The 15,000-nt window shown below is 41.0% G+C and overlaps 2 protein-coding genes across 2 annotated transcripts in view; both read right to left on the bottom strand.

Annotated features, from left to right (window-relative positions):
* Positions 1-2,151, bottom strand: part of LOC137980816 (uncharacterized) — a 2,514-nt gene extending 363 nt beyond the window's left edge. The window contains exon 1 of the mRNA XM_068828236.1: positions 1-2,151. This exon is cut by the window's left edge and continues 363 nt beyond it. Within this exon, the coding sequence (XP_068684337.1) occupies positions 1-2,050 (2,050 nt within the window). The 5' untranslated portion in view covers positions 2,051-2,151.
* Positions 1-14,271, bottom strand: part of LOC137980825 (uncharacterized) — a 39,554-nt gene extending 25,283 nt beyond the window's left edge. The window contains exons 1-2 of the mRNA XM_068828242.1: positions 14,073-14,271; positions 2,849-3,036 (exon numbers count right to left, since the gene is read on the bottom strand). Coding sequence (XP_068684343.1) covers positions 2,849-3,036; positions 14,073-14,127 — 243 coding nt within the window. The 5' untranslated portion in view covers positions 14,128-14,271. The remainder of the gene's footprint in view (positions 1-2,848; positions 3,037-14,072) is intronic.
* Between the last annotated feature and the right edge of the window lie 729 nt (positions 14,272-15,000).

The following is a 15,000-nucleotide window of genomic DNA, read 5'->3' as shown; positions in this document are numbered from 1 at the left end:
TACATTTGGAGTTAACATGCGTGACCCTGACGTCGAAAAATGCTGTAACTCCTCTAGACCAGAAATCTCCCGCCTTGATGTCTAAACGTGCCTCTGAGCTGGTAACTGCGCTTCTAAGATGCATCCGTTCGTTGTCAAGAGGTAAGAGGCGTGGCTCCGCCTCCACATTCTTACAAACTTTGGTGATGAATGATGTCAGTAGGTTTCGTACACCATCATGCCTTTGTGCCACAAACCCTCCTTTTTTACAAGAGAGGGCGTGGCCAACATTGAATCTATCCCCACAAACGCACTGGGCTGGTAGGTCGGTGAGAGGCAAGTTGTAACGTAGCCGCAGAGAGTCTCTGAATTCTTGCTTGTTAAGAGCTAGACCTTGATCTTTGAGGGGGATCGCGTTAAGCCAAGAGCTGGCCCCTTTGTCTCTTGCTTGATTGGCCAATCGAAGAAGATCAGGGGAGAGGGTGGAGTCAATCGTCTCCATTTTTGCCTTTTCCCTTTCGGCCTTTAACGCCTGGTGGTGACGTTTCAGCTCCTCTACGGAATTTTCGCCTGTTATCATGATGGTACTCTGAGTTGTTATGGAGTCTACATGTGCGGCTGTGATTGATGCTGATGCGGTAAACTGTTGTGGTGCTTCTGATCTCAGATCCGGCACGCCTAGTCCCCCTTGGGCCGTTGTCAAGGTAGCGAGTTGGCGCACTTCGTCGGGAAGGGGCTCTGTCTGGCCAAAGAATGTTGGAAGTAGTAAATCGTCGATTACCTCCTGGACTGGGTCGATATAGTCCTCAAATGACTCAATTGTGCGAAGAAAATAAGTAAACTTGGACTTGAACCCCTTCGTAAAAGCGATATACGCTGCGTGGGGCTGATTCTTAGCAATTTCTGATAGTGTTTCAAGTTCCCCTTTCCATGCACGCACTTTCTCCTTACAATACATATCCTTGTATTCTTGTGATCCAATGACCGCTCCTAGATGACGTTGACCCTCAATAGTGATATTAACTTCATCACCGAATACTCTCGCTGCTTCTGCGGCAGCTTCCTCTGACTTTACTATAAGCCAACTCTTTGACCCATTCACAAGGTAACCGAACTTCTCTCCTTCCTGACTCAACAGCTTGTACCAATCGTAAAGCGATGTGATTACTCCACCGCCTGCCGAATCATCCGCGAGCCATGCTTGTTTAACCCCCGGGCAGTGTGCTCTCAAATAATAAATCATCATTGATGTGTTAACCGAGTACCAAGCCATAGCAAGGGGGTCGCCCTGTGTTGTCCCCTCCTGTGAGAGTATTTCACCTCCCCCACAGATGAAAAGTCTAGATGGGCTTCTGTAGGTGTTTATTATATAAAGCGCCATTTCCTTGCATAAAATCTGAATGTTGTGCAAAGCTACAGATCTGTTCATTTGGTTAAATGCATTACTTGCATCGATCAACAGTACTCCATCTGACCCCTCCTCATCGAAAATCTGGCTCATGGCGTGTATCGCGGCCTCTGCCCCTGCGCTGTGGCCTGCACAAACTTGTAGGGGCCCCGCGGCATCCTTGATATCCTCTTTAAGGAACACGGACACAGTTTTACCTATTATCCGTCTCAAAACCTCTCCGACACCGATTGGACGAATTCCCGGATCTTTGTCGAGCGGTATAAGCCTGCATGATGTATATGCCTCCAACAAAGACGGGTGGTACGACTTTGTGAGTAGTTGTCTTGTAAATATGGCTAGCTCTTCCCTTAACATTTTCCCTTCGTTCTTGAAATTCTTTGAGCATAAGATCCGTTTGTAAATTTCGGAATCCATTCCTGATGGTCCCGCGGAGCCTTTGGTTCTACTGGCTGACTTAAAAATCATTTCCTCATCTATGAGGTCAAACACACCTGGTGGGATAGAGTTGATCGGGCCATGTAACAGGCTCTCCTCTGCAATCTCAGCGGCTTCTGGATGTTTGTCTTTTAGCCCTTGCAGGACTGCAGGTGATAGATCGAGCAAACCTGATGAACTCTCATTCTCCAAGAGTTTTAAAGCTGCTGACAGTTTTCCTTGCATAACAAGCTTTGCGAAAACCTTAGAAAGATCTTCCACTGTTCTTGCCTTCTTCGAACTCTTAAACTTTCTCTGGATAAATCTCACTTCGCTGAGCAACTGACTAAGATCTCCTTGCCTCCAGAGTGTTAAAATTATTATTATTGATTATTATCTTTATTAGTGTATAATAGTACTATGTAACTATGTAAGATGGTGCTGTCAAGTGAAGGATCCTATAAGAGGCAAAAAGGAAGACCGTTATCAATGCCCTGGATCGGCTACAGAAAGGACTGCGCTTATAGGGATAACAGGGTGCCACACTTATGGATATTTGGTAGGAGATGCAGAGAGTGTGCTGCACTTGGTTAAACAAGTATTAAAACAAGGAGGACAGCACTATATGACGCAGAGAAGGAGAATTTCGGGGTTTTAAGGATCACGAGAGGTTTATTTTAGGAAGACTCCTTATCGTCACTTGTCTCTATGTGGAGATATCCGAGACAATGATGCCTCGACAAACTTAAGTTGGTTACTGTTTGAGCAAATGTCAAAAACCAGCCAATCATTTTCTTATTATTTTATGGACGATTTTAGACTTCCTGAGAAGAACGAGAGGAAAATTGCCTCTCTAGTCCAATCACGGCGTGTGTTTCCTATATACATCATAAGAGAAATAGGAAGGCTGAAAGATGACAAGCGGAAGGACAACTGGGAAGGTTTGATTGGGAAGAATAAAGCTGGGGATCGAGAGGACAGCGAATGTCAATCCCGAAATCGTTTACATTAGGTTTTAGTTTTTGTTTGATTTAATTTCCTTACTTGCCGGTGATCAGGCTGGAATTCTTCAGACCAAGTCTTTAGGCCCAGGTCCTGAAAGGTTTTTATGATGAAATCATGGGCTCTCTGTTTTCCTCGTGGATTAGTGACATGATGGCGATTCACGTTGAAATGCTTGAGCAAGGACATCAATGGATTGCTGTGGTCACTTACATCAGCTTGACTGATTGCTGCCAATATTCAATAGAAAACAAGGAAGATGGAGGTAAAGTGTAAGTTAGGTTATGCAAGTAATGGACGTTTTCGCTGTTAAAAGCCTATTAACTGTTTTCCGTTACATGATCGGCTGCCATGTTGATTTTTTGAAACATCATGAAACACAATCTTGTTCGATCTGGCCACCCCAGGAATTAATTGTCCACCGGACGAGGATATGCCTGGAAATTCTATTTACGTAGTAATTATAAGATTCGGCTTGTTTTGCATCTTCAGCGAAGTTTTGAAGTTTTGTTCGAGTTGTGTTGCGTTTTTTAAAGGAATTAGATAACTGAGTGTTTTTCAGCTTTGAACCAAGTTAAGGTCGCTACTTTTATGATGTAAAATTATACCACCAAGCCAGGATATTTTCGGTAAAAAGATGGAACTCTGCATAAGTATCTCGACCAGGTCAAAGTTATTGGGAGATACTCAAACAGTGGCAAGAATAATGATGAGTTAAAATTATCTTTTCGTGCTATAATATTATCCAACTGTTTTAGTATATACTATCACAACTATTCACCTCAGTGTCGGTGGCTAGTGGTGCATACCATTTACCTCGCCGTAACATCCACCTCCACTTCGGTGAATATAGTTGTTAAATATCCTGCTGAAAATCGGCGGACCACGAGAAAGTGAAAGCTTACCTTTCCGACTAGAATATAGCTACCGATTAGGGGTTTCAAATTTCCGTTTTTTGTGGGTTGAAAAAATAATGGAAATTTTAATTGAATAACAAAGTTTTAAAGACAAGAGGCTACGGGTGCCCTAAAATTTGTTCGCAGGATTCAGTGTAGTCGACTTCCTTTTAAATTCACAGTATTTCAGTGTTTTTTTATTATCTTACAATGGGAAACGTAAGCAACGACAACGGCGACGACAACGAGAACGTCACAAATTTGCCACTTAAGCCCGGGATAAACTATTGAGCAAAGTTGGAGCCAGCACTCCAACTTTATTGGATCTAACGTTGTTCGACTGTTTGGCCGCCCATGTTGGAAGATGTCCGTCCAACATTTGTTGTTCGATCAGTTGTTGGATAGAGTTTGCTTTTGATCAAACATTACGCCCAACAGTTCTGCTCGACGCAACAATATTAATGTTGCAGTGTTTTGCCGCTCTCCCAACAAAGTTGTGTCCTGAATCGAGTCACTTCCAAGTTGCTAGCCAATCACGAATCGCTATCTTACTTTCAAGCCCAGGCCGTCTGGTCAATTTGCAGCAAAGATGGCAGACAAGGACGAAGAGGACGTCATGGTTATTGATAAACAGCCAGAAAACTTGAACAGGGAGTATGAGGCAAGCAAAGCCATGTTTGAGGGAAACCTGTAGTCCCCATTATCATGATCGCTCTATAGATATAGAGCGTTAGTTTAAAATTTCTGCTAATTGACCCGTGTTCATTCTCATGACATCATCTCCTTAGTTCGGATGTATCTTGCAGTGAACATACTCTTTTCTACACGTTCAGTATTGATCATTATTTGGTTTTTCCGTCCTCTAACAGCTCCAGTAGCACAAACGCTACGAGGGGTTCCCGTTACAGTGTATTAGCGGCAACTTGAACTTGAAAGTGTTTCGTCAAGCAACGTTGGATAGTACTTTGCCACTACCTCAACATTTACATCCGCCAATGTCGCATGTTGGATCCACCTTTGTTTGATAGTTTGGCAAGGCTAGGGCTTTACTGGGCAAAAACAGAACTTTGCGCACCATGCAAGAGCGTTTTTCACTTCTGTCCATTTCTTTTCCGTCGTCTGCAGAGCAATTTTGCTGTTTTAAGGTATTACGTGCACTTGAAGATGGATTTTCATTTTCTCCCATAAAATGAGAGGCGTTCCGACCGACGTCATTTTTCAGGAACAACAACAACTTTGCGATATTAAAAAGGTTGAAACAGTCAGAACGTGATTACAATATAACGCGAATTTATATTGTGAGATGACGTTCTCGTTGCTGTCGCCGTAGTCGTTGCTTACAGTGGATTTCATAAAACGGTTTTGATAAGTGGTTTGCGACGTTTGTTTGAAATTCCCAAAATTCGCCTCTAATTTGGGAATTTCATTACGTAATTGTCAATCAAAAGGAAAACTTTGGACCGAAGATGGGAACTTGGCGCCGAACTTCGTGGGGAATGCCTTAAAAATAGCAAAATTTCGGATAACTTTCATAATTTCTTGTAGTGGCTTAAAAGGTGTATAATTTACTTAAGATCATCGCCACAATGAAACGTTTTGGGAAAAGGTTATGTTTTTGTGATGATTTCTTTTTTTTCTAAGATCTTATGGCTGGTTGCTAGGGGCAACGGGTCAGTTTATACCTTGTTTAAGGCTAAAAAACGACTCCCACGTGACAAAGGACTCTTCCTGTCAGATATACGAATGCGTTTATCGTGCGTTTATTGATGAGCGAGCCTGGGTGCATGATCAAATTTCAGTTGTCACTCGAAAGTTTCTCGAAAGTAAAATTCTAGCCGTTGGATATGCGAATTCACATATTTCTCGACTTTCTTTCCCGTTTAACAGCCATTCATGCCTAAGTTTCGCTCAGCTAGGCGTCCTAAATCAAGGTTTTCAGGAAATCAGTATACGAAATGAGCGAAAGAGGATCTAAAACAGTAATTGGTGACAAGAAAAAAATGAACGGAGAAACACGTGCTTTGAATACCCCGAGCTCGAGTAAACACAGGCGGTCCAGAGTCGGAAGGTAAACAATTATAAGTATTTGTATGGGAATCTCGATAACAGACTGAAAAAGATATTTACCCGCAAAAGTTCTCAATAAAAAAGCCGTACTTTATTGTCATGGTGAATTTCTTGCTTTTTGTGTGTTTTTTTGCCTGATTGACTGCGATTTAAAGGGGCTAGGTCACGCAATTTTGGCAATTTCAGCACTGATCAAATGGTCATAGAATTAACTAAAATATCAAAATAACTGTTCAAAACTATAGAAGAACTCTAACAAAACACAGGGAAGCCAAGAAGGGACATGGATGGATAAAATTGGAGAGGATTAAAACGGATTGAATTTGGGTAAATTTGAAAAACGTCGGCCCACCTTTTTTCAAATTTATATCAGTTTATATCAAAATGTCATTTACACAGCTGGAAAATCATTCTCAGTAGTTATGTGGCAGTGATTTTGCAAATGAAAGACTCTTGCTCTGCCAATTTGAGGTTTAGAGCTCATAAATAACAAAATTAAACAAAATTACTTAAAATAGCGTGACCTAGCCCCTTTAAGCGACTTCTCAAATTCCCGAGTCGTCACTCTTCCCTAAATAAAGGAAAGGCTGGCAACTCATTTCTAACTTACCTCAGATCTCGCCGAAAAAAATCACACTTCTCCGGCATCAGTCACGTTCAAACTCCTGCGATGGCTACACGGATAAATTTACTTCCCCTTGACCAAGTTTCAAGGTCCAGCAAGTATCCATTGCTGAGAAACAGCGAAAAATATTCAAATTTTCAAACTCCTTCGAGGCTCGCTAACAATCAATTTTGACACGGCTGGTCAACGGTTCACTGAGCCTCCATATGGTGAGCGCAAACCTACGCAAGTGTACCCATAGTTGGGCAGAGCAAAACAAATCCCAGACTCATCCCCAAATACCCGCCTGGGGTGCTGTTCGAGTTTCTAAATCGGCGAACGATATTAAAAGTTCCACACTGAAACCTTAAACACAGCTCCCATCGCTTTGGTTGCCCCACCGCATGTTATAAATCCGGATTTTCATCGAACTCCGTAAGTACTGAAGCTGTTTGGATGGAGTTTGAAACGCAGTCGAAGGTATTTACTAGTGTATGAAACACAATCCTGTTTTTCATCCGTCAACAACTCACGTTATCATGACTGCAGAAGAAATTCATATGAAAAGGTCGCTGTTGAGAGTCCAGGGAAAATGCCATCGTTGAAATCATCTGTGCTTTGTTTTTGCGCTTCCAGTTGCGTTGAAATGTTCAAAGTTATTTCTCACACCGGTGCATCAAGCGATATCGATCGAAAGCCAACAATTATTACTCGGAATACCTGAAAGGTATCCGAGTTACAATCTCGCTTGTCTGTTTTTTTGGAAGGTAGAAATTACGGTGCGGTGATTTCTTTGGCTCAAAGCAATTCACTTAACAAAACTATACTTTTTCCAACAACAACAAAAAAACAGCCGTGGTGTCGAGTGTCATCGGACGAGGGGATTTTTGCGCGCGCGAGGCTTCAAACAGCTTCAGTACTTACGGAGTTCGATGAAAATCCGGATTTATAACATGCGGTGGGGCAACCAAAGCGATGGGAGCTGTGTTTAAGGTTTCAGTGTGGAACTTTTAATATCGTTCGCCGAGTTAGAAACTCGAACATGAACCCAGGCGGGTATTTGGGGATGAGTCTGGGATTTGTTTTGCTCTGCCCAACTATGGGTACACTTGCGTAGGTTTGCGCTCACCGTATGGAGGCTCAGTGAACCGTTGACCAGCCGTGTCAAAATTGATTGTTAGCGAGCCTCGAAGGAGTTTGAAAATTTGAATATTTTTCGCTGTTTCTCAGCAATGGATACTCGCTGGACCTTGAAACTTGGTCAAGGGGAAGTAAATTTATCCGTGTAGCCATCGCCGGAGAATGAGCGTGACTGATGCCGGAGAAGTGTGATTTTTTTCGGCAAGATCTGAGGTGAGTTAGAAATGAGTTGCCAGCCTTTCCTTTATTTAGGGAAGAGTGACGACTCAGGAATTTGAGAAGTCGCTTAAATCGCATTCAATCAGGGAAAAACCCACACAAAAAGCAAGAAATTCACCATGACAATAAAGTACGGCTTTTTTATTGAGAACTTTTGCGGGTAAATATCTTTTTCAGTCTGTTATCGAGATTCCCATACAAATCCTTATAATTGTTTACCTTCCGACTCTGGGCGCCTGTGGAGTAAAGAAAGCAAGAAGTCTGTATCTTCGAACCCCATCGAAGAAAACCTTCCGAACCAGAGCCAACGATAAGTGGATTCAGGTTTGTCGATATATATGGAGTTAATGAGCGCGGCATTTCTTCCACAAGATGTACGCGCTGACTGCATATAAATGAATGAAGACTTCAGATTAGTGCTGTCAGAGAACTTTTTCCAAAGGAAGGGATGTGCTTCAAGTCTCAGACACTTTTGTAAAAACTGCGGCTGGAAACATGAGTTTCTTACATCCAAAAAGCGAACCTTTAGCTATGAGGTGAACGGACGGCTTGTGTATTCTATGAGCTATATAGGAAAAGGTTACAGTGAAGCTAAAAAAATTCTGCACTTTAAAATATATGCTTCTCCCCCCACCCCTTTTCAACAACAAGGGCATATTAGAAAAATGAAAGAACAGTGGCAAAAAATGTAAAAATTATTGCCAAGAACAACATGTCCTGTGCTGCTAAAGAGATCAACGATTCCCATGCAGGGAACCAATGAAAATGATGTTGTAAACTGTGATATTTCTTGTGATGGTACCTGGCAGAAAAGACGGTACTCTTCCCTGAACGATTGTGTCATTGTCATGTCAATTATTCAGGAATGAAAATTTTAGAATTTGGGTTGTTTGATGCCACCAGCCACTTCAACATTGGAGCTGGACCTGTTTTTCTCTTGCTTGGAGTATTAAAAATGAACCCCGGTGAATACACTGTGCAAGGGTACAGGGGCCTTGACTTGGATCGCATTTGTGGCACAGATCAGTACAAAGAAAACGTTGCAAGGAAAAAGAGAAGAAAGAACCAGTAGGCAGATGGTGTTACCTGTGCTACTGGTGCATTTGGACAAACTTTCTTCGCTCAGAGGTTGAAGAGAGAATTGCGGACCAATTAACCTATTCTAAAAGGCCTTTTTCTCGCCAAATGAATTTTGATGAAAATGCGAGTACCTCAACATTTCTAGTTCAAAAAGTGTTTAAAATAATGTCATGAAATTTTCTGGACACAATTATGAATGATGCTTCTGTGCAATGAACCTAAAAGAAATACAAAGCCAAGAAACCCAACCTTGGGAAGCCACATTTTAGCCAAATAATTTTGGTTTTTTTCAGTAGACAAAATGTTTGACATTATTTAGCAAGATTAGAATGATGCTATTTGGTGCCTTTTAGGTTTACTGCAAAAATATATCTATAAAGAATAGGCCCTGAAAATTCTAGGGCCAAATTGGTTTTGATTACACAGTTATTGTTGTTCCTCTGAAACCTGAAAAATGAGGGTGTTTAGGGCGTGGTCATGTTGCTATGGCACCAACTGATCCCAAGAATATTGCCAAACAACTTCTCTGAGTGTTGTCACTTATGACTAATAAAAATGATTGAAGCAATGCAAAGGTTTTTTTTTTTACTTTTAAGGTATCATACCATCTTAACCCTATCATTGTGTATTGGAATGTGGACTGTGGACTTCGGACCACGAAATTGAAACTTGTTATTTACCAAGATATTGTAACATGAAAGAAACCCAATGAAATGCTGTGAACGAAAAGGAAGTCGGCTAAATATCCTTCGAACAAAGTGTTGGCTACCCGTAGCCTGTAATTCAATTAATATTTCCCCCTTAGTCTGTCACGATTGTTGAGGAGATACCGAATTCCACTTGGGGTAAAAATCTTATGCATGCACAGGAAATCGCGTCCTTCCCCGAAAGGCAAAAAAAAAAAGCAGGGGTGAATCGTTTATCCTATACTTTGTTCCTTCGAGCAAGGTAAAAATGTTTATTCTTAGTCGACCAAGTACAGTGGTATTAGTCTCAAGTTCAACTTAAAACACGCCGTTATTTATCATGGTAATTCTTAACAGACGACTGAAATTTTAACATCTTTTAAGAAATACCGGTATTCATCTAAAGACCAGTTTTGTTAATCGCAAACAATTGTTTAAGTTTTCTATTACTCTGGCTACCTTCATTACCTGTATCTGCATTTAATTACCCATTAAATTGCATTTAATTTAAAACATAGTTAGAAAAGTAGAAAAGTAGAATTGCCGGAAGCGGTCACTAATTGTATGGACAGGCAAATTCGATTTGAATACGCTACGTGTGGATAGGAATATTGTTGAATCCGGAAAGAAAAAGTTGCGGATTCAAAAATATCCGTTTACGTGTGGACAGGGCCTTATCTGATGAATTTCTTACGCTATCTTGGTTGGGCTCAGGAAAGGATGATGCCTTTTTCCTTCTTTTTAGAGACCTGTGTTACCGAGAATGTTTCTTGTTTGCGTAAATAATATTTATTACCAAACCGATTTTATACGACAAAATCAAAAAAGCCATCATATGTCGTTGCAAAGGTTTCCTGTCTGCGCACGAAAGTTCCTCGCACGCAAACTGAATTTGTTGAGTAAAAAATTGAAAATCCGTCATTACTTTATCACTTCTGTACTGATACGCTCCTCCTGAAGATGGCTACATTTTGGTCATTTTAACGCTGTTCAACGTTTTCATTTGAACACATGTAAGCTTTTTAAACTGTACGTTTCGTTCTGGGGAGATAACTGGTGTAATTTAGGCACGTTTCAATAGTTTTAGATTTGTGCATCGTCAATGCCACAAAATCCGCGAACCGAACCACGAAACACAAGAAGAAAGTAAGTCAACCGTGCAATGAGACGTCAGAATATATTAAGATTTTACTCGCTCAGGAATAACAATGATGTCTTTTCGTGGGTAAAGCTATTAATCGTTACCAATTCAAAGTTTCGATGAGTACAAAAGTCTGTTCAAATAATTTTGTACGAGGTTACAAAACCTCTGAATGTTCTACACAAACTTTGTACGTAAGAGAGTTTTGATTGTGGGAGTACTAAAACTTCAAAGACCTGCTCCAAAGATCAGATCTACAGAGAACTAGTGTATGAAGATGACGTTTTCGTATTGGTCGAAGTCATAGGGCCTCTTTACACGAGCCCGGGTTGGACACCGACCCGGGTCAGGTCAGCGTCGAATATTACGTTTACATGAGCCCGGGCTGGGTGAGGGCTGGGTCATTCTCGGCTGACCCGGGTACGGTTCCCTTTCGCTGGGTTGAAAGGGCTGGTGACTACTTGTCAGTGAGGAAAATGGCGGACGAACCATGCAATCATAACAATCATCAATTTGTGTTAACGTTATCAGTCATTTTGGTACAGGCTGCGCATGGGCGAGAACGCTGAACCGCAAAAAAAGTGATGTTCAAACAATCCCGGGTCAGATAAACCAGTGTTTACATGAAGAAATTGAAGAAATTTCAACCCTTCTATCCGGGTCAACCAGAGTCTTGAGAAGGGTTACCCGGCAAGGGGGGCTGACCCGGTTTGACTACTGTTTTCATGTAAACGCTTATAAACATGTGACTGCAAAAGCCTGTTACCTGCCGCGCTGATTCAACCCGGGCTAAAAAGCAACCTGGGCTCGTGTAAAGAGGCCCATAGTGGAGCTTGACAAGGTTGCTCAGATCCAGTGACTTTAATACTGTCTTGTAGAAGAAAGGGTTTGTTTACATGTAACAGCTGGGGCACATCAGTGTTATCTAAATCTATCGAAACAGAGACTGCTGTATTCTGTGGAAGAGGAGCATTAAAACAGCTACCTCGAGTTAGAAGGAGATTGAAATAGTTTGCTTGAGCAGAATCATCGTACTACATTACATGTAAAATGATTGGACTCTCACGGAGTTTGTAGAAAATAGTAGCGGCTCAAAAACCGTTGGATTTTTCTCAATCAAACAAGAACCTAACCTATGGATTTCCTCATGTTTCTCATCGCTTATTTCATCCGCTCCAAAGAGCAATAGCTCTGTAAAAACAATTTCCATCTACTCTGACAACGACTTCTCTCCTTTGAGGAGGTAGATTTCCAGAAGCCGTAATTCGTTTACGCAAGACGTAACTAATGAGAAAACAGCCTAGACACACGTAAATACAACTAAAAAGGCTTTATTGTGTTATTTGCTCCAGATTTGTACCTAATTTTGTAATATTTCGAGACCATGACGAGATGTCAATTTCACAATAAACCTTAGGGATCCTTACGCGAGCAAGGCTATTCCGAGTAAATTTTATCTCATATTTTACGGTTATTCAAACAAAAACTTACACTTGCTACGTATCAACATTGCCCAAATCGATTTCTGATACAACTATGTCGAAAAAAGCGTTGATCTCTCTCCAAAATCGTTTTTTGGACGTTGAAATAAGTTTTCGGCATGCATTTTCTTACAGCGACTTGCAATGTTTGCCGCCTGGCGATCCCAGAACCCTTTGCTTATAAACAGGGATCCCATTACTTACTGGCAACTCATTCATACTGTGCTCTGCGGTCAGAAATTAACCTCGTCTAACTACTTTTAACTGGCAATAAATAAATAAATAATAAAGTAAGTAATTAACTGTACTAAAAACGACAGGATACAAACTGAACCGAGACGACAATGCGATTACTGTGGGGGAAAGTAAGTAACTTTATTTAAGTGTCTAGTCGTTTTAGCGCTGGAGCACTAATTGGGGACACTGTAAACTGAAATTAACAACTAACGCAAATCAAGTCCAGTCAGATCAAGATCAAATTAAGATCAAGTCATATCAAATCAAGTCAAGTCAAATCTTCTCAGTTCAAACATAGTTATAGAGGGGAATGGTTATGAAACCCGACAAATTTCTTTGTTGTAGGTTTTTGTTCTCTTCTTAGGCCTTGACCGTGCACAAAACACAATAGTTGTTTACTCCGTAACGAGGAAGTAAGAAATAGAACCGTGTTGGTTACGTAATTCATGAATAGTGTAAGAACGCAAAACAAAAGATTGTGCACGGTGGTGCACTTTCCAACCTAAATCTTGGCATCTTCGTTTGCTCCTTTGATGTTTGCCGAGCTTCCAAACCAGTCCTCTCCATTAAATATGGTTCAAAGAATGAAATAGCAAACGAATCGGGTAGAAATCATCCATTTTCTCTTTGATTTGATGAAAAGGTTCGTTCACTTTTGTAAGGAATAGACTCGAATATCGCAGACCAAGGATATGCATAAACAATGTTAGCTGAAGCAGTTAAATCCATCAATAAAAATCGTTTAATGTTAGACCTTTAATGATTATTTCTACATGTCTATAAACGTGGTGATACTGGTGAATAAATGACTTAGTTTACTTTAAAAACAACATACGTTGTATTCTGCAGTTTAGCTCCTCATAATTTTTTTGTTGAAAAATACGTTTTATCAGGCCCGTTTTAAACGTCGCATTTTACATGTGCCGAATTTAATGCAAATGAGAAAAATCTATTGACGGGTTTTCGCTCATTTGCATTAGATTTGACACCTGTAAAATGCGACGTTTAAAACGGGCCTCAGTGAAGGTTGCTGTAAAAACTGTAGCATTAGGGCCGTTTATACGGGAGAAAATAAGCCGCGGCTTACTCTTGCTGCGGCGGACATAAGACGCGAAAGGAACTATTTAGACGAGTATAAACTCCCAGGTCAGGATAAGCCGCGGCTTGAGAAAGCCGTGAACGTAGATTTTGTACCATTTACTGTATACGGAGTGTTCACGTCTTATGTAAGCCGCAGCCAGAGTAAGCCGCTGCTTATTTTCTCTCGTATAAACGGCCCTATTGTCACATGCAGTGATGCATGTGGGTACACGTGCACACGGTGAGCGAAGCGGTGTAGGAATATTATTTAACTTGTTAGTCCTAGGAAATAAAGCGTTCGGTTATATCGAAATGCAGAGTATCCACAAAAAGATACTGAATACAATAACAAGCTTGCAATTTCTTTCTTTCGCGCGAATTGAGTCAGATTGAACATGATTGAGACTTGGTCTCAGTTCGTTTAATTGCAAACATTTCATGAACGATACAGTCAAACTTGTTCTTGCGTTTCTTTAAGATGTTAAAATTGCTGCTCAGATCCGTTAGGGCTTAGCCATGCTTCCCGCGGAAATACGATTTGAAAGGACATATCCTTTTCATGACGTGACTTAAAATATTGTTGGCCCGGTAGCAAATAAATACTCGGCCAAATGATTTTGGTGATTGGAACTTACCTGACAGGGCAGCAGAAATAAGGACCACTTCGTACAGACTGAAATAGCTCTTCATCGCAATTCAGCATTTAATTCTTTCGACTATAGGGAAATCGGACTGCTCACAGGTTTTATCAAAACTCGACTTCACGTCACGCTTATTTCCTAGAATAGATTTGCAATTGTAATCGTTTTCCGGGAATCAGCGACCCATCCATAGGTTCAACATCCTTTGCTTTGTTCGGCAGCACCACTACAGCTTGATGGTATATACTATGCTACGTCATTTGCCCTGGGGACTTGTAAGTCTACCGATCCAAAATTGGCACTTGTGATGATAAATATGATCATATTTTTTTTGAAGAATCAACACATAAGAAGCTAAACCAAGACGAGAAGGATGTTTGTGAGGGCCCCTTGACGAAAGATGCGGCCTCCGATGCTTTACCGGCCAAATTTTATAGAATCTTTTGGAACGACATTTCTGACTACCTGCTCAACTCCTTTCACCATGCTTATCTCCGTGGGCAATTGTCCGTATCTCAAAAACGAGGCATTATTAAACTTATCCCCAAAAAGGACACTGAACTTTACTTTGTCAAAAATTGGCGTCCAATATCTTTGTTAAATTGTGATTATAAAATAGCGGCCAAGGCTATCGTAGCCTGCGTAGCTGGCGGTATTGTAAGCGCCCGCGAAATAAAGTTTATTTCGCGGGCGCTTACAATACCGCCAGCTACGCAGGCTAAGGCTATCGCCATTCGTCTGAAACGTGTTCTTTCTAAACTTATTGATAACGATCAGACTGGTTTTCTTAAAGGCAGATTTATTGGAGAAAATATTAGACTAATCGATGCCACTATTAACTACACGAGCTTTACAAACATTCCTGGACTATTGCTATTCCTTGATTTCGAAAAGGCTTTTGACACAGTTGAGTGGTCGTTCA

The sequence above is a fragment of the Montipora foliosa genome, chromosome 1 (genome assembly GCF_036669935.1).
Source record: "Montipora foliosa isolate CH-2021 chromosome 1, ASM3666993v2, whole genome shotgun sequence".
Classification (NCBI taxonomy): Eukaryota; Metazoa; Cnidaria; class Anthozoa; order Scleractinia; family Acroporidae; genus Montipora; species Montipora foliosa.
The sequence above is the reverse complement of the archived record's forward strand: the minus strand, read 5'-3'. Positions and strand labels throughout refer to the sequence as shown.